Source organism: Asterias amurensis, chromosome 16 (genome assembly GCF_032118995.1).
Source record: "Asterias amurensis chromosome 16, ASM3211899v1".
Taxonomy (NCBI): domain Eukaryota; kingdom Metazoa; phylum Echinodermata; class Asteroidea; order Forcipulatida; family Asteriidae; genus Asterias; species Asterias amurensis.
The window spans coordinates 15,212,422-15,231,388 of record NC_092663.1 but is presented as its reverse complement, the minus strand read 5'-3'; the positions used below and the strand labels follow the sequence as shown (position 1 = coordinate 15,231,388).

Here is an 18,967-nt window from a genome sequence, read left to right as displayed (position 1 = left end):
CATCAAATTATTATTTTTTTCTTTTCATTTAAGTATGTATCAACTTTTATTAATAATCCAAAGTCATTCTTGAAACTGGAGAACCCAAATGGGAGGGATATTTTAAGATTTATCCTTTTATCTCTCTTCAGAAGAAAAAGTTGCCTAATATTTTTTGTTTAAAATAGTAGGATTTGAAACTTTGCATGGGCATAAATTTTGTGAGAAGAAACAATGGTTTCATGGTTTCTTTTGAAAAAGATTAGAGCAAACAGATCGAATTGACTAGCTGTCAAACCATCGGTTCTTCTCAGAACCAACACTACTAAAAAAATAGATTAAATTTAAAAGAGATTTTATGCACTGTGTTACCGCAAACCTCACTCCATTTTTCAAAAATGAACAATTTAGTAGCGCAGTCATTTTCTAAAGCTGCCAATTTTACAGCATAGAAAAGCCCCATGTCTTAAAACTAGGCGTTTCCTATCATTTTTATAAAAGAAGCACAGAAGTATTCCTACCCCTGAAAAAATGACGAGTAGTGCGTCCCCCATCACAATTTCTTTTTTATGAGAGTCTGTTTAGCCCTTGGGTCAAATTCTTAATTGAGGTGCCATGAAGTAGCGCATCGCATTCAAGTTTGGTTTCCAAAAGTTGGAGTTTATGGTTGGCAGGTCGCAGTAGATGCGCCCTTGAGCAAGACATTTTGACCGAACTATACCACAGCAAAGCTTCCTGCGTGTGGACAAGGTGTTAATTTAAGGATGCCAGTACTAGTAGAAGCGTGCACACCAACGATTGTATGGCTCAAAGACAGGTTTACCAAGTACTTCTGTTTTTGACAGGTTTACCAAGTACTTCTGTTTTTGGTTTTTATGAAAGTAAAGCGAATAATTTGAAAGACTTTTGACCAACTAGACGAAAGGTCATCAGCACTTTAAACAACCCAATGAAGTTTCTTGCGACACGTTTATGGGAATTGGTTTTAGAGTCAAACTTCTGGGAAGTTACCATAATTTGATTACTCTTTCATTTATTGCTTACAGTGTACTTTTAAAGGTAGATTCATAGATTGGGAAATGCTCCAAGAATTCAATACCATAAAAACTTATTTGGCGAGAAGCAATGTACACAATCTGAATTACTGCAGTATCGCTTTTTAGAATCAAATTTGGGTCATAAAAACTTTTCTCTTTTTACACAACCACATCACTTACAGTGAGTTTCTCAAAATGCTTTAAAGCCATTGGACCCTTTTGGTAAACAGTGTTGTCCAAGGCCCATGCTTTGTGTACCACAACTTCTATATCAAATAACAAACCTGTGAAAATTTTGGCTCAATCGGTCATCTGAGTCGGGAGAAAACAACGGAAAAACCCACCCTTGTTTTCACGCATTTCGCCGTGTCATGACATGTGTTTAAAATAAATCCGTAGGGAAATGCTCCAAGAATTCAATACCATAAAAACTTATTTGGCGAGAAGCAATGTACACAATCTGAATTACTGCAGTATCGCTTTTTAGAATCAAATTTGGGTCATAAAAACTTTTCTCTTTTTACACAACCACATCACTTACAGTGAAATGTTTCTCAAAATGTTTTAAACTAGATCGAAAGCTGCCAAAGGCTTCTAACCAAAAAGTGTTGATTGCCTTTAATTTTAAGAGTGATAACCAAACTCTTCCCTTTAAAAGCTATTCTTCCAAAAGATTTGATTTTAGTATCAAGCAATGGGTTCCTTCTGGGGGGTCGAAGTTCACAACACTTAATAACGACAGTTGGTAGAAGCGTTTCATCATTTCCAGCCATTGTACACCTTTACTTGCATCATTAAAAGTGATCACAACAATTACCGTTTAACTACCGTTTTTAATTCAAGTAAACTACATGTACTATACAAATACATCATCATGTTGCTGCTTTAACTACACTTAAGAGACTTGCCACTACTTGTCATCCGGTTATGTATTTACAATATTGAAACTTAAAGGTGCACTCCCGACATAAAAATAAGCTTTCTTCAGCTAATTTGAAACAAAAATTCAATTTTGTTCTGAACTTTCTTTCACACCTTTCTAGCCATTATCATTAATGAGAATGCTTCGATTTCTTCAAATTAATTTTTTACATGAAATGGGACAATTAAAAAGTAGTTTTTGTTATCACACACAGCAACACTTTAATGTGAAATATTAATCAGGAAGAAAAAATTTTGTTTTCATCTCCACAAAAAAAAGCTTTTATATCAGAATGAAAATTTGAGGGTAATTTTGTTTTCAAGAAAAATTCTTGTACATTGCATTTTCAAAATCATGTGTCACAAAAAGTTAAAAGATATACTTACAAGTGCTTTCTGTGGAGCAGTCAAAGTTAACTTGATTTTGGTCACCCCTCCTTGAAGAAAACTGCAGAAATTCCAACTACTCTAAGTATTCGTCTTGATGTGTCTTGAAATGTCCCCAAAGACAGTTTTTGTTCAAATTTGTAAAGAAACATTACTTTATGATTACATGTACATGTCAGGTAGGCAGCTTAAGAAATGGAGGAGTGCCACCCCAATTTAACCTCAAAGAGGGGTGCCAACCCTATAATGCTACAATATCATAATACTAGTTTCATAAAGAGCCCAGCTTTAAGGAGAAAAGATGAGCATCCTTTAAAGGCACTGGACACCATTGGTAATTACTCAAAATAATTATTAGCATACAACCTTACTTGGTAACAGGTAATGATAGTATAAAACATTGTGAGAAACGGCTCCCTCTGAAGTGACGTAGTTTTCAAGAAAGAAGTAATTTTCCATGAATTTGGTTTCGAGACCTCAAGTTTAGAATTTGGGGTCTCGAAATCAAGCAACTGAAAGCACACAACTTTGTGTGTCATTATTATCTCGCAACATCGCTGACCAATTGAGCTAAACTTTTCACAGGTTTGTTATTTTATGCATATGTTAAGATACACCAAGTGAGAATTATTAACAGTGTCCAGTGTCTTTAAGAGTAATTCACCTGGTCTTATGACAAATGGAGTAGTGGCAAGACCTGCAACAAGTGGCCAGTCATCATTAATTCCACATAAATTGCGAATATAAACCTGCACAATGTGGCCACAATCTAGTTCTGTAATCTGTTTTTACAAATTTTTCAATCTGAAACATCTGTAGCATTAAACGGTCAATTCGCTGATACAAACTATTTAATACCTCCCAGAACATTAAATTGATATAATAATTGCATTGAGTGAGAATCTTGATTTTTTTTTTAACTCGTCAATTTTAAAATGCATTGAAGATCCTTTCCATGAGAACAGTTCAATTTACAACTCTTAGATGTCACATAACAAAGTACCAGGTATGATATTTGGACCTTGGAAGAAAAAAAGAGTTCCAGCCTCGAAACAACCCATGGCACCCACAGCAATTGCTGAGATGTCCTTTGCAAAGTTCCAATACAAGTTTAAATTTTCCTCATAGAAGGGCCCCTTGCTTTGCCAGAGAAAAATTGCTGTGCCCCTTCAAGAACTAAATTCATGGCCTTGAAAACCGGACATTTCATCATCGAGAAAGGAACACAGTGGTCCGTGGTAATTTCTTTATGATTTGACCAAGCATAAGGGCCGACCTACATACATACACGTGGTGTAGGCTTTAATATGACTTTTCAGGCTATTCAATCATAACTCTTCAGATTTTTTTCCCCCTTAGGCCAAAACATCATGAACCAGATTAAAGGAGGAATGTCATGCCTGTGGTACGTGTACACATAAACAATTTGTATAGATGCTTCACAAGCTAGTGATGTGCAGAAAGTGTAGCGTACAACCAAAATAGTAACTGTTGTTTCAGACAGGGGTGAGAGTCACTGCCGCCACAAAAGTCTCAAACTAAGATTCAGATCTTCAGATGTACAAAGTTACATTGATTAAACAGCATTTCCATATTTTGATAACCTAGAGTTATAGATTACCGGGAGCTTTTTGGAACAGTATCCTAAAAAAAGGCTAGAGAGGTAGATCAAATAGCCCTACTTTTAATTTGGAGCAAACTACAGCATTTTCTGTTTACCACGCAGACTTTAAAAAGTCTGAACTCTGATAAAAGTTTGACATTTCTGTGTCGATGAACTGATGCATTTTGTTTCTCCCTGTTTCAATGTACACAGCTGAACATCTTTCTCAAATAGTTTAGAACCCGACAAAATACACATGTGTCAGCATATCTGAATAATAATAAAACATATTTATAAACAATCAAAAACAAAAATGGGTGAAGTGGTGCACATCATTTTTGGTGAACAACTTTGAATATATCGAAAAGTAATTCTTTTTTACAAATCCGAGTACAGACTTCTCATAGTCATCAATTTGTGTATTTTAAGGGGATTACCATAATTTCCCATTGAATGTTTCCAACAAGTAAGCATAGTATACAACATAAACAAAAAGAAAAAATTTGACAGAAATTGTTTGTGTGAGCTTGCAACTTTTTAAACAGGGATGGAATAACAATAAAGAAAAGCATACGTATAACATTAATAAATCATTAAAAAGTATTTTTCACTTGGAGTTTGTAAACAACTCACTGAAGTTGTTTACATGTATAATCTGGAATATTTGTTTTCCTCCCTTATTTAAAAAATAATAATTAATACTAATAAATGAAAGCGTGAGCTTTCAGTTCCAAGTGCCTTCAAGCCAACTTTTAGGGCAAAGGATCATTTTGAAAGCATGCTCAATCACTCTTTTTATCCCCTTTTGCCACAAACAGAACAAGCATTTCTTCAAATTTAATCGTAGCGTTCAACACAATTATCTCCCTAAAACAGCCAGTTTATTTGTGTGCATTTTCCTCAAATCTGAAGCTTTAGCTCGATCGTAAATTTTGAACTTTTAAAAGCAAAGAGAGGCAACTGTCAGAAAACTAAGCCCCTAAAAAGCTGTCACTATGTGCACATCTTTATCATAAAAAGGCAACAAATGTAACAAATAATCCAGCAACAAATATATAGGCACGCTTTTTTCTTCTTCAGTGGACAAGAAAGAACATAGTTTTTTTAACTCCAGTTTGATCCAGTCCCGAATCCACTTCTACTACCACTAGATGAAAAGGATTCCCTACCAAATTGACCACTATGACTCCCTCCTAGACTTCCATTTCCATTTCCCTCTTCCCAACCCCTCTCCGCATCAGCATTCGACCCTCCTCTGAACCCCGGAAAGTCTTGTGAGACGCTCGAGTCGTCAGTCACCTCGCTGTGATGACTGTTATTATTTGGGTGAGCATTATTTCTGTACGTACCGGCAAGAGGTACGCGGTGATGGCGAGAAGGGGGTTCAGCCGGATTAGAAGTCTCGTCGCAGTCCTCTTGAGTGTCCATACCAAGTTCTGGAAGGCCTTGAGCTTGAAGCATCTGCATCAGAGCTGCTTTGACCCCTGGAGTCACCAGAGAAGTCTCCTCTTGCTGTGTGTCTTGCTCTGCTTCTGGGGAATCAGGTGGTGGTCCTAAGGGGGTCGGAGGCTTCCAACCGACCCCATCGTTACTTTCCTCCATCATGTTATCTAATGGTGGTGGAGAGACTGGTCCTCTACGTTGATACCCACCCTCATAGCTATCCTGCTGCTCATACTCACCATGGTTTCTGACAGGGCTGTATGAGCTGCCTCTAGACACTGGCTGCCTGTACAAACCACCATCCATCCCGCCTTCTGCACCCTGTTGGCCAATAGAAGAAGCAGCGCTCCCTGTACTGGACGTCCCAGCAGAGCCACTCGCCGTTGTGTTTGTTGGAGCAGAAGACTTCCCAAACAGGTTGGACACATAATCAGTCAACGTGGACGGTATCTCAGGGGGCTTTTCTCTTGTTTTCTGATTCGAACTGGAAGCACTTCCAGAGTTGTCGCTTTTTGTTCCTGTGGTACCTTTGAGGAGGGCAAGCAGAGCAGCAGTTTTGGTGACAATTGCATCATCTTTTGCACCATCTCCACCTTTAGTCTGGTCAGCGGCAGCAGCGGTAATCAGCAACTGCATGTTCAGGTTTTCCAGCAGCTTAATAGTGCTCCTGTCAACCTTCATGTTAAGAGCCTCAGCGAGTTTGTTCACATCAAGAGACGGATGCGTCTGAAGCAGAGTCATCAACACTGCCAGTTGCTTCTCGCCAGACTTACCGCCAGCATCCTGACCTTCCGGTTCTCCACCATCACTTGGGACACTCCTGCCTCCTTTAGATCCTCCTGAGCGTGGAGCGGATTCTCCGCCTCCACTTATCCCTGGGATCTTGACGTTTTCATCAGTAACGAGTCCGAGTCCCACCTCCTTTCGCTTTGAGGAGGACGACTGTGACTGAGCAGCTTGTTGCTTTTCAAGACGTCTTCGCCGTTTACTCCACAGTTCATGACAATCTTGTCCACAAGGTAAGCTGGAGTATTTAGGGAAAAGGGCAAATGGCTCAGTTTTATTTAACCAACATTCCTCGGCACTGAAATGTCACTACTGGTTAACAAGTTTGTATTGAACTTTTTTGCAATAACTGCACTTTAAAAATCTTGCAGGATTGCTTTTATTGTCTCAGTCTATAAGAAAATCCTGAACATAGAAATAAATGGAATGGGTAATCAAAAAGGAAAGACTCACTTTGGTGCGACAATCTTGCTAGGGTCAACCGTCTTTAGCCAGGGACAGTTGAGGGCATCTGGAGCAGTGATGCGCTTTTCTGGGTCAAGGGTCAACATTTTATCCAAGAGGTCTAGTGCAGGCTTTGGCAACCTGCGACAGGAAATAAATTGTTAAGGAGGCACGGGGGTGAAGTGGGTCATGTCACTTGGAATCTCCAAGATGGAAACTCCTGCTTTGATAGAACATCTTTTTTGGGGGTATTTTTTTCCCATTTTCAGTGACATAACCTGCCGTTTATAATTCTCAACTACCTTTGGTAAAACAAAGACATACACATACCTTTCTGCTGAAAGAAACGACTGCAAAAGATGTTTGAATTAGTTAAAAATGACAATGGGGGGAATATGTTTGACCAAAACTAGCCTGCCCAAATCCTTCTGTATCCTCTTTGCCGAAGTGAAGGATTCAGAAGGACTGGGATTTTTAAAGAACTTTGTAGAGAAGTAGGATCCAGAAGGATTAGGGTCACAGTGGGTGTCTGTTATGGGAGGATTTAGAAGGAATGCAGGTCATCAACAGGCCGTGTTGAGGTCTGCGGTCTTTTGCAGCATGGCCTAAATGGGATTCAGATAAACCTGGATTTTTAATGGGGGAGAGGGATAAATCAGGGAGAGAGAAAAGCATAATGAGCAAGAATGTCATTAAAAAAGAAAAAGTCAAGTAGAAATTAACCCCACCTCCTAAAAAAAAAATATTAAAAAAAGAGATACACCTGTTTCAAACCAATGATCAAGTAAACTAGTTAAAGTGTCCTGCAATTAAAAAAATATATAACGAATATACTCACAAGGCAAACTCATCTCTCAGCTTCCTATTGTAGGTCTTCTTTGGTTTGATTGTGTGAAACAACGGTAGTCGTATCACATCCGGCCAGACTGCCGGCGCCGGAGTGCCGCATATCCTGCTGATCAGCTCAAGCTGAGCGATCTCCTGGTTAGCCTGGAAGATCGGCTTCCTGGTGAACAGCTCCCCAAGGATGCAACCACAACTCCAGACGTCGACGGCCGGTCCGTAACGCTCCTCTCCGAGAAGGAGCTCCGGAGGGCGGTACCACAAGGTGATAACCTTGTTTGTGTACGGTCGGGACTTGTCGTCAGCATGGTACAAGCGGGCGAGACCGAAGTCGGCGAGTTTGATCTGGCCCTGCGATGGGAATAAGTAAGGGAATAAGATCTTTAACCTGGAATGTGTTTGCATTTAGTTCACTGTAGGACATCAGGCCTGGAATTTCACAGAGTCCATGGCCTCTGTTGTCCCTGGTGTTGGCCTTGGTGCCCCTTCAAAAGTTTACCATAGACTTCAAAGATTTTCCCATGAAAGTGCTCTTTGTAAAATGAAAATTGCCTTGCCCTCTCAAGGATGAAATTCCATTTATTGGTGCAACTCTTCTTCCAAAGATGTACTTCATACCAACAGCTATGCATCAAGAGAAGTGTCCACCCATCTTCACTCAGGCCTTGTATTATACAGAGGCCACAGCTTCTGTTGTCCCCCTGGTCTTGGTCTTTGGTTCCCCTTCAAAAGTTTCTCATAGACTTTTAAGATTATCTATAAATGCAAGTGCCCTTTGCAAAATGAAAATGGCCTTGCCCTCTCAAAGATTAAATTCCAGTAGTTGATTTAAAAAAAGGTAGTCCCAACTTATAGGGACTAGCCCTAGAAGTTATTTAAAGTTTTAAGGCTAGTCCTAACTTCCTTAATAAGATAAGACTGGTCCTAACTCAAGATGGGGTAGTCCTAACTCGAGATAAGATTAGTCTGAACTCTTTCTGAAAACCAACCCAGGCATGCTGCAGCAGGCAAGATAGATTATTTACCTTGTTATTAAGTAGAATGTTGGAGCACTTGATGTCCCTGTGGAGAAACTTGCGATTGTGACAGTAGCTAAGGCCATCGAGGAGCTGCTTCATGAAACTACGGATGTGCTCCTCGGTGAAATTCACCAGTCCGGATTCCAACAACCCCATCAAATCATGGTCCATGTATTCAAACACTAAGTAAAAGGCACCTGTGGAATACGAAATATCAAGGTTTTAATAAATAGTGAGCATCTTCTTATAAGACAATGCTCTAGAATTGCAAAAGTTGTGTGTTCGAATTCGAGTAATATGCCTGTGATTTTTTTTTCCACAGAGCTCGGGAAAGTACCAAGTATACACAGATTGGTGCATATGGGTAAAAACCAAAATTAATATTCTTCATCTCCGATGCAAATTTCCATCTATTATCTCCTAACTTCCTACATTCTATTAACACATTAGGCCGCGGCCCAATTTCATAAAGCCGTGTAAGCATAAAAACTTTGCTAAGCACAGATGAATCTTGGTTAACAGAAACTGGTTACCAGCAAAAATTCTATAACATTTCCATTGTTGCAACTGGTGCCCTACTCATACATGGACTAAGGGCTGTAAGTCCAAAAACAAGTGCTTATCACTGGGTCAAGCATTCTAATCATGTCCAATTCCAAATATCTTGGAGTGATGTCACATAGGAGAGGAGTATGTGGGAGAGGCTCGAGGCATGTAGGCCTCAGGAGTAAGGGGTTAAGAATACAATGCAAGAAACAAAACCTTCGACATGAAGACTCACCTTTATCTTTCCTGAAGTCTAGAGCATCCTGCTTATCAGTGACAATCTCCCTTAGATTGACGACACTGGGATGGTTCAGCTGTCTCAAGATTTTGATTTCTCGGACAGCTGTGATGGGAAAGCCCTCTTTTTCATTGTCTGTCCGGACCTTTTTAAGGGCGACCAATTCACCTGAAGATATGTTAAAAAGCTCAGAGTGTCAGGTTGGGAATGTTTAGCACGGAGGAGGTGAGACTGTGTTTCATCTACCTTAAAAGAGCACATCTAAATTATGAGGTCACAAATAATATCTAGCAGAAAATGAACACAAGGCAAAATCCAGGAATTATATTCATAAACCCGTGTACAGGGCAAGTTAATAGCGATCAGTTTTTGAAACCATAATTTCATTTTATTTTAATTTTTGTTACAGATGCAAGATTTGGAGAAGCAGATACATCTTTCGGTTCAATCCATCACCTTGAAAGAGCGTTTTAACGTGACGTTTAAAACAATTAAAACAGGCTCGGAATTACATGCAGGCCACTGAGGCCATGGTCTTCATTGCCCCATGTCTTGGCCTTGGTGCCCCTTCAAAAGTTCCTATTAGGCTTTTAAGATTTTCCAACGGAAGCCCCCCTTTGCAAAATGGAAAATGGCTTGCCCTTTCAAAGATGAAATTCCCTGTAAATAAACCCCTTTTTTGAATGGTCGATATAAATCACTAGACAATGAATCTTAAAAATCAGAATACAGACCTGTTTGTTTGTCTCTTGCCTTGTACACCTGCCCATAAGTCCCTTCCCCGACCTGATCCACAATGTCGAAGACATCCACACACCGCTCTCCCCAGTTGGGTTCATTCTCCACCTTCTCTACCCTCCTCTTCTTAATCTTCTCTCTCTTATGACTGACTACTGGCTTCGTGGCCTCCCTCAACAGCTTGGAATGTACGGTTGGTGTTAGACGCGGAGAGCTCGTCGCAGACTTCGGTGCAGATGGCGGCAGCGGAAGATCCTTCATCGTCAGCCGAGGTTTTTCCTCCTTGACTCGAGCAGGCGTGTCAAAACGTTTTTCGTCGATCATTGGAGGAAGAGGAAGAGGAGGTAGGGTCGGAACTTGAGGAAGCGGTGGTTTAGTGGCAGGAGTGGGAAGGGGCGGCTCAGCCTTAACGTCAGGTTTCACTTCCTTTCTGATCAGCAAGTTTTGGAAGGGCTGATGCCGAAGGCTGGGCACCTCCATCACTGTCCTTTCTGGAGACTGTTCTTTGACCCTGCTAAGGGCAGCCTCATTTTTTATAGTTACTTTAATCGGGCTGTCACTGTGCTGCATGTAGCTCTTTGAAGGTTGGATAGGCGGCGTCGCGGGCGACTGCACTTCCTGAACCACACCCTTCCGTGACATCCCCTTATTTGCCATCGCATCCATTGACTTAATCTCCACAATCTTCTTGTGTTTTTTCAGCTCAGAGCCCAGGCCCATTTTAAATTTGGCCGCGGAGAAATCAAAAAGTGGACTACGGCTCCTGCGTCGTTGGTAGCTCCTTGAACTGGATCTCGACCGAGAGCGATAAGGGCTCCTGCTGTAGCTTCTTGATCTTCGGGAACGCTTCCTACTAAAAGAAATCGTTAGCATGGTACAGATATACAGCAATGCCATTTTCTTATCCACATTATGTGTGTTACACAAAATAAATCAATATCAAAATACATAACACTGAAAAATAAAAATTGTTTCTCAAGGAAAGGAAATAGCATGTACAAGAAAACACTTGCTTGATTTATCCAAAAATAAGAAAGTAAACTGTATGGCAAGAAGCTTGATCCGAGTCCTCTAGAAGACTTGTTTCTCTCCGCTGTTATGCACTTAAATACTTACCTGTAAGTGGGACTTCTACTGGATGACCTAGATGTATTACGCCTTCTACGCATTGGACTTGGGCTTGGACTGCGTCTGGAACGTTGGCTCTTATCCGATCGTTTCTTCCTGGACAGGCTCGGGGACGCATGGCGAGAGCTTTGCTTGGGAGATCGAGATCGTTTGCTCTCGACTTTCCTGACGGGATCTGGAGATGCTTGATAAGCCCTTGGAGGGTTTGGTGGAGACTTATGTCTGTAGGCCTTCGGCTGCTCCACAGCACTGTGACTAGGTCGAGAAGACCTGCTGCTACCAGAAGAAGTTCGTACTTGTGGGGAGTTTCTTCCCTCTTGAACATTTCTGTACTCTTTCAAAGCTGTCGCCGGCGAAACTGATCGGTGGTGGCTCTTGTTTCCTTTAGTTTCTGAGACAAACTGTACAGGTGGGGAGGGGCTTAAGTACACCTCCTCGTCACTGCTAATGTCATCGTACTCGACTAGAGGCTTGACCTCTGGTACTTGTTCTCGTCGCTCCCGTTCCCTGGAGCGTTTGTGCTTATGCCTAGAAGTCTTCTTGTGTTTACGGCTACGATTTGAGCTAGTGGACGGGCTATCTTGATGATAGACACGGTTACGGCTTGAGCTAGTAGTGTTAGGGCTATCTTCGTGATAGACACGGCTTCGGCTTAAGCTAGCTGGAGGGCTACTGTCACGGTACATACGGCTACGGCTGCCCGAGGATTGCTGTGGACCCGGCATTTTTACCAATGGCATTGACGTGTTTGTTGAGATGCTTCATCAATTGTTAACTTTCCTGTTTCGTTTACGTGGATCTGTAGAGGCAAAATAGAAAAACACAAATTCAACCTTTGAACTTCACAGGTAAAAAGCTGTAGACTTTAACCAGGCTGATAATTGTAAGGATGAGGCAGCTTTTCCCTCGTAAAGGGGCAACTTTCTCTTTAAACAGGGTAGCCTTATCCTTTTTCAATGAACTATTCTTTCTGTTGAAAGAAAACCAAAATGTTGGGACACCCTTAAATTTGTTCACTATCCGCATATTAATGCACACATTTTTTGAAGCGCCGACAAACAGAATATATAAAAATATATGAAGTTACGTTTGAAAATTTTTGTTTTTGGACGACCTACATGTAATATCCCCAAATTTCTGCCCTCAATAATACTTTTTTTGATTAACAAAAGTTTTCATGGATTTGTCATTTGAAACTGGTTTCAACATATTTTGCAATGAAGTCTTTATGTTTAAAGATCAGTCGGTGACGCATGTTGAGAATTTTTTTTAAATTAATTTAAAAAGGGTGCTCATTGTGTAGGGAAACTTTTTTTGACTTGCAGAAAAATGTGACTTTTAATAAAAAATCTTAGTATTTACGTTTTTGCAATAGGGCAAAGAAAAAAAACATCATCAGGCAAGGCAAGATGTTTGGTCCTGCCCTTCGAAAAAAGTTGGTACATGTTATGTTGGCTCTAAAAGACTTTTTGCCACTTAATCCAAATTTGTCTGATTTTTTCAAGGTTGAATATTTAGCCTGTATTGTTTGGAACAACCAACAGTATTTCTATAATTTACCAGCAATTTGTGAAAAATATTTTCTAAAAGGGAAATCCAGTTCAAAACAAGTTGTCAGGAAATTAATCACTACATAAAATCAAGGTTCCCCTTTCCAATTTAAAGAATGTCTCATTGCAAGTTGATGCAGCTACAACTGCACGACTTGAAAAAAATAGTGTGTACGTTTAGACACGTTATTATAGGCGAGTTGAGTCTAGGCATAAATGTCGTTATGGTCAACATGGATGCACGTTACAGAGTACTGTACTACTAAAAAATAGTAGGCCAACTATATTTGTATTCCACGTCAAGGTTGAAATTTCCGATGTTCCTGGGAAATCTGTTCGCCGGCCCGAAGATTAACATGGACTGGAGGAGGAGGATTCAAAAGAGGGCACTATCAGAAGAAGTTTGAAAACAGTTTGCCATATGGGGCGACCGCATCTCCGTGGTAAAATATCTCCTGCCACACTGGGTCAGCGGATCTGGTTGAGCCTCGAGGTCCAAGTGTGGAGTTGGTGGGGTTCGTTTTTATCTCGCTCGGAGAGTTGGGGTTGGTGTGGTGATCCGATTGATGTATTTTTTTCTTCACATGAACACAACCATAACAAACTTTCTTAATATGTTTTGGTATGATTTTTTTCCCAAGAATTCTGTGTTCTGGGGAGGAGATTCTTCGACCTTTTGGCAGAAATCGGACTTTTGACTTTGAAAAACTGTCTTTTATTAAATTCAGTTCCGACTTTGCGGGCAAGTTGACTTTTTTTTGCCATTCACACTAAATGAGGAGTACAGTGTAAAAGACACAAGAGAGATTGTTTTTATGTTCATAAAATGGCTTGTCAAGTCTTGATTTGCGCTAGTTTGATTTATTGTGGCAGTGATCCTGATTGCACACAAATGTGCATACAAATGTTAAAATACGCATGCACTTGTCCGGCATTCATGGCGAACAGGGAAGTATAACTTAAATTCCTGGGATGGAAGCACTCTGCCTGTGAGGTCTAATCTCAACCTCGTTCTGGCTATAAATCTAATAACCTTATACCCATTCTCTCGCTGCATATTTGTTTCCCAATGTGCGTCGCCGAGCGATCCAATCACAAACATTTTATTGCAAAAGAGGTTCTTCTTTTATAAAACCGATTCCTCAAATCATGAACCCATAAAAATGGTTGTATAAAAAAAAGTATTATCAAGGGCAGAAATTAGGGGATAAGATGGAAATTTTTTGCATTTAGGGCTAGTGAGAAAAAACTTTGTTTGACCCAAATTTGTTTGACTCGTCCGGCCAGCAAGTGAAAAAATAGTCAAGGGAAATATATAGTTAATGTGTGTACGCCTTCCGCGATGAACAAATTTTAGTCTTTTTCATTTTTCAGATTCTCAACCATGTTCTCGAGAATGATTTTTTTCAGAGGGGCCAGTGGGAGTTTAACTAAGTGATTAAGGCGCCAGGTGAAAATGAGATACAATGTAAGTTTAATACTAGGGGCGACTTGCAATGAGAGTGCTGCAAAGTCAATAATTCAGGATATTTAAAAACTTTTATTCAATTTCAATCAATACTGGTTGGAAAGTTTACGTGAGATGAAAGTATAGGCCTAAGTCATCAACAAATAACAGTTTGAAAAAGGCCTTGGCCTTGGTGGTCCTTCCTTTTTTGAAGCTATTGAGGCCAAGTGGCCTTGACCCTCTGAAGACACTGGACACTAGGCCTGCGCGAATTATCCGAATATCCGGTTAATGGTCCTATCCGTAACCGCGATTGCCTTTTTTTTTCTTAACCGGATATCCGCATAGGGCGCGAATACCAATTTACAAACCGGATAATTCTGTAATTACAACCCGAGTAACCGGATACCCTTTAACTATCCGAATATCCGCGGACGTCGGGCGACAACTGATACGAATGTTTTGTCTGAAACAGCATAAAAAGTATTTAACTATGCTCACCTCCGTGAAGAGTTAAAACACTGACATTTCTGACGCAATTTATTCACAGATTACAAAAGTTTTCCTTCACATAGAGTCAATCACGATCAAAAGAAAAAGAAAATCGCCATCTTTGAATTAGATCCGGTCATTTTTATGAATGAACCGAGTGCAATGTCTAAAACTAATATCAATCCGCCCATAGACCTTATCGCAAATACCAATGCGCAAGCGCAGACTGTTGAATGAGGTGCATTGTGGGATAGATACGAATCAAATTTTGCTACCAGCTAGACCACAATGCACCTAATTCCAAGCTTTACGCGCGCGCCCCGGTATTTGCGAAAAGGTCTATAAGATCTCATTCACAAACGAACAGCGCCCTCTAGTGGCAAAAAATATATATATATTTTTTTTTTTAAACAGCGCCCTCTAGCAGCGAAAAACTATTTGAATATCCGGTTAATTTTGGATAGTTGGCCAGCGGTATCAGAATAACAAAATTTCACTATTCGCCCAGCACTACTGGACCCTATTGGTAATTGTCAAAGACAAGTCTTCTCACTTACCAAATCTCAACATGCATAAAATAACAAACTTGTGAACATTTGAGCTTGATTGGTCGTCGGAGTTGCGAGATAACTATGAAAGAAAAAAAACGCCCTTGTCACACAATGTTGTGTCCTTTCAGATGCTTGATTTCAGGACCTCAAGTTCTAAACTTGAGGTCTCAAAAACAAATTCGTGGAAAACTGCTTCTTTCTCGAAAACTACTCCACTTCAGAGGGAGCCGTTTCTCACAATGTTTTATACTACCAACCTCTCTCCATTACTCGTTACCAAGTAAGGTTTTATGCTAATAATTATTTTGACTATTTACTAATAGTGTCCACTGCCTTTAAAGCCTGTTATTATCCAGTGAAATATATTCAGGAGTTGTGGTACAATAACGGATGGCGCAAAAGACACTTAGCGCAACTTGTGTTTATCAGCGCGAACCCTGCACTACAAAAACAGTGCACACTGTAACAAACCATAGCCTGAACATCTGACGTCACGCTTTAACTCAAGGGACTAGTCTAACACAACCATAGGGGATAGATATATTATAAGACCTAGAGGGCCCACTAGCCTAAATACGCGACCCGGCATGCACTCAGGCGGCCGTTTCCTAAGTAGACAAAACAGGCATCGCACAGCGTGTGTTTGTGCGGCCATTTTGTCAGTTGACAAAACAGCATCGCGTCAGCGTTCAATAAACACAAATTCCAACGTGCACTTCATATTCATAGCGCATGTCTCCTTGCGGTCCCGTAGCATGTGTGCAAAAAGCAACACCAGTACACCCTCTGGTTCTTATATATAACTCTATGAACGCAACCCACCAAACGCAAGAGAGCGCCCCCTTTCTGTTGAAGTGTCGCTCTGTAACAGTGTTTGGAAATGGAAGGCCAGAAACTTAGAGAAAGAAACTCCTTGGAAATGTTTTTGAGATAATACAGCGCTTGAAGCGATAAGTGAAATCAAATATGAGTTTGAAAACTCTGCTACCAATTGAAAGAGCCTAAATTTTTTTTAGGTGGTAATTTTGTAATCCCTTTTTTGTCATTATAATGTTTTAATTGTGTTTTATATTGCATTTTGACAAATCGATATGGTTGTTTATGGAAACAGGACACAATATGGTTAACTTACATTTTATTAATTCAAATTGTTTCATCGGACTTAACTCCTGGGGAAACATCTTGCCAAGTTATTAATGGCAGTAACACTTAATTAGTATCTAATAAAAAGAATTTTTTTTGGCAATTTTTTCAAAAGATACAACATCAAGTCATGTACATTATGGGTTTATTTTTTATTTACAACACTCATAATTTAATGAACTTATCAGTTGATTTTTCCTTTTTTTATTTAAAAATACTGAAATTCAGACAAACAATTGGACTGCTCCAAGGACCAAGGACAAACTACAAAGTGGCCTTTTCCTAAATTGTAACATTTGAGGCCAGCTAGTGAATGAAAGGTCTGTTAACAAAAAGTTTTCTAGGCAATAATGATTATAGTGCTTGAAATGCTAATTTTGATATAATGTGAAAGTTTGAAAAATCTATAGATTTCCAATTCAAATAAGTTATTCATGTCCTTTTTTGTCATTACAATTTCTTTATTTTTAAAAGTTATTTTTAAGAAATTGTTTACTTTTTGTTTTTTGAATACAATATCATAAATTAAATATCATATTCTTTTGAATTGTTTTATCGAGACTCGGATTTATTGTCTAAGAAATCAGGAAAATCCTGACAAATCAGTCGCCTGATGAATCTGAGACTATAAATTCTTGCAAGACAGCAGAATCCCCACCCACCACCTCCAAAAAAAAGAGTCAAATTCATCCAATGGAGTACCCTTTCATTTTATTCAAAGTTTTATGCTCTAAAATCTTCGACTACTGGCTGCTTATTCATGTTATTACACCAAAAACCAACGACGAATATTACCCTGAATGGACAATGTAGTGCTGTCAACGCTACCGAAACCATGGAGCTATACAAACTTTTTTTTTAACCCAAAAAATTCAACTAACTAAAATTTGTGTAAAGACAAAACACCGAACTTCCCATTCATCTTTGCATCAATATTTCTACTAAAAAAACACTTATCTTAGCCCCTTACCCCCCCCCCTTTCATTCGATATGAAATAATATAGTTATGATATAATATAATTTACCTCAATGAGATTAGTTGCGATAACGTAACCCTCCTGCCGACGGCGGAGCCGGAGGGTTACGAGCCGCTTCAATGGATTCAGGGCGAAATGGTCAAACGCGTACAATTTCGACAGCTCGTCAGCAGACCCGAAAGACCCAGGTTGAAAATTCAAACCTGAGGGGGGCGGAGCTTCGACCGTGTGTGCACGTCACCGGGGGGGGGTCAACGACTCAGCGCTGCGTGTGGTGCATTGTGTATCCCGGTAACTGTGTAGCCGTAGTCTTGATCCAAGACCATTGATGTTGCGCGGTCACACACAACCAACGTTCCGATCTATGCACGGCGAAAACTGTACACGCTTGTTATAATCGAACGTTAGCGGGCGCTCTGTTTCTCTGATTTCCGCATCTCACCGCGTGTACAAGACTACGGCTGCACATTTGCAGGGATACAGAATGCACCCCACACACGCAGCAAGTCCGTGACGCGCACAAACAGCCGAAGCTCCGCCCCCCTCAGGTTCGAATTTTCAACCTGGGTCTTTCGCTCAGGAATCTGGTAAGTTTTTGTGACTTTTATTTCCTCAATGGTGTTTTGAGTGATATTGTAGGATTCATTAGACATTGAGGATCAAGTTCGTGTTTCTAGAATTTCTGTCATGATTTTTAAAAGTGGTAAAAATGGAGCGAATCTGCTGACTAGCTGTCGAAATTGTACGTGTTTGACCATTTCGCCCTGAATCCATTGAAGCGGCTCGTAACCCTCCGGCTACGCCGTCGGCAGGAGGGTTACGTTATCGCAACTACAATGAGATATCCCTTTTGTAAAAATGTGGTGGCGCCATACACAAAGTTATCCCCCCCCCCAACAACCCCACCTCCCAATCCGGACCCGCCCCCAATTTTTCACGCAACACCCCCCCCCCCCCCCTCTTCATTTTTTTTTATTATATGCAATCACTGAATGATAATCAGAACTTCTTTTAAAAAAAAAGTCATATCACAATCAAATCCTTATCCTTACCATCTGAAAAATGTCCAGCCAGAACAGCTACAAATCCATGTGTCCAACTGCTGGGTTAAAACAGCACATCCAGGCGCGGTCAGCAAGCCTTTTTTGTCGGTCCGCGAGCACAACGAAAAATCCGAAGTTATTTTATCAGCATCCTTTTGTCGGCTAAAACCGTTAATACCGGTACGCTATCCCTGTAATTGTCTAAGCTGGATGTTTCCATGTTATTAATCTGTGCCAGTGCTACAAATTAGTGATAGAATTTGGCAAAGATGACCAAAAGATGTGTTCCATCCGCACTGATTTTTTAAGCAGCCATTCGAATTTGTACACGTATGATGGTGGCCGTTCATTTACGTCATCACAGACATCATCAGCAATGAATGTCTTTTGCATTGATGAAAGCCAAGCTACGACCCCCAAACTAGTAAAAAGTAAGGCATGATTTCACCATAAAATACACCGTTAGATTGTTCAAGAATACCACAGTGCGGTTGTATAACGTGTTGTGTAGTAGATGTACTGCAAATTTCGTTACTTTTTGGTTTATTTTCTGCGATGGATTGGGATACTTTTTTTGATTAAAAGTGCACTCTTTATCTCAACGCGCAGACATTTTCTATTTCTGTTGCATGATGGGAATTTTACTCAGTCT

The 18,967-nt window shown here is 40.2% G+C and overlaps 1 protein-coding gene across 2 annotated transcripts; it reads right to left on the bottom strand.

Moving 5' to 3' along the window:
- Positions 1–1,717: 1,717 nt before the first annotated feature.
- On the bottom strand, positions 1,718–18,919 carry LOC139948711 (uncharacterized). Of its 2 annotated transcripts, none has more exons than XM_071946979.1 (8): positions 18,325–18,919; positions 11,101–11,911; positions 9,981–10,834; positions 9,244–9,414; positions 8,469–8,659; positions 7,439–7,794; positions 6,610–6,741; positions 1,718–6,394 (listed from the first exon to the last, which is right to left on the bottom strand). In XM_071946979.1, exons 2-8 carry the CDS (start codon positions 11,850–11,852, stop codon positions 5,032–5,034), a joined length of 3,819 nt encoding a protein of 1,272 aa, XP_071803080.1. In that variant the 5' UTR covers positions 11,853–11,911; positions 18,325–18,919; the 3' UTR covers positions 1,718–5,031. The 2 variants fall into 2 exon arrangements, with proteins under 2 accessions (XP_071803080.1, XP_071803079.1); XM_071946978.1 differs by having other exon boundaries at positions 1,719–6,394; positions 9,981–10,837.
- Positions 18,920–18,967: the final 48 nt, after the last annotated feature.

Coding starts and splice junctions, on each gene's coding strand:
- LOC139948711 (XM_071946978.1), bottom strand. CDS start 11,852: ATGCCATTGGTAAAAATGCCGGGTCCACAGCAATCCTCGGGCAGCCGT. Junction 10,838..11,100: donor AGTAGAAGTCCCACTTACAG/GTAAGTATTTAA, acceptor GATTTCTTTTAG/TAGGAAGCGTTCCCGAAGAT. Junction 9,415..9,980: donor GGCAAGAGACAAACAAACAG/GTCTGTATTCTG, acceptor ACATATCTTCAG/GTGAATTGGTCGCCCTTAAA.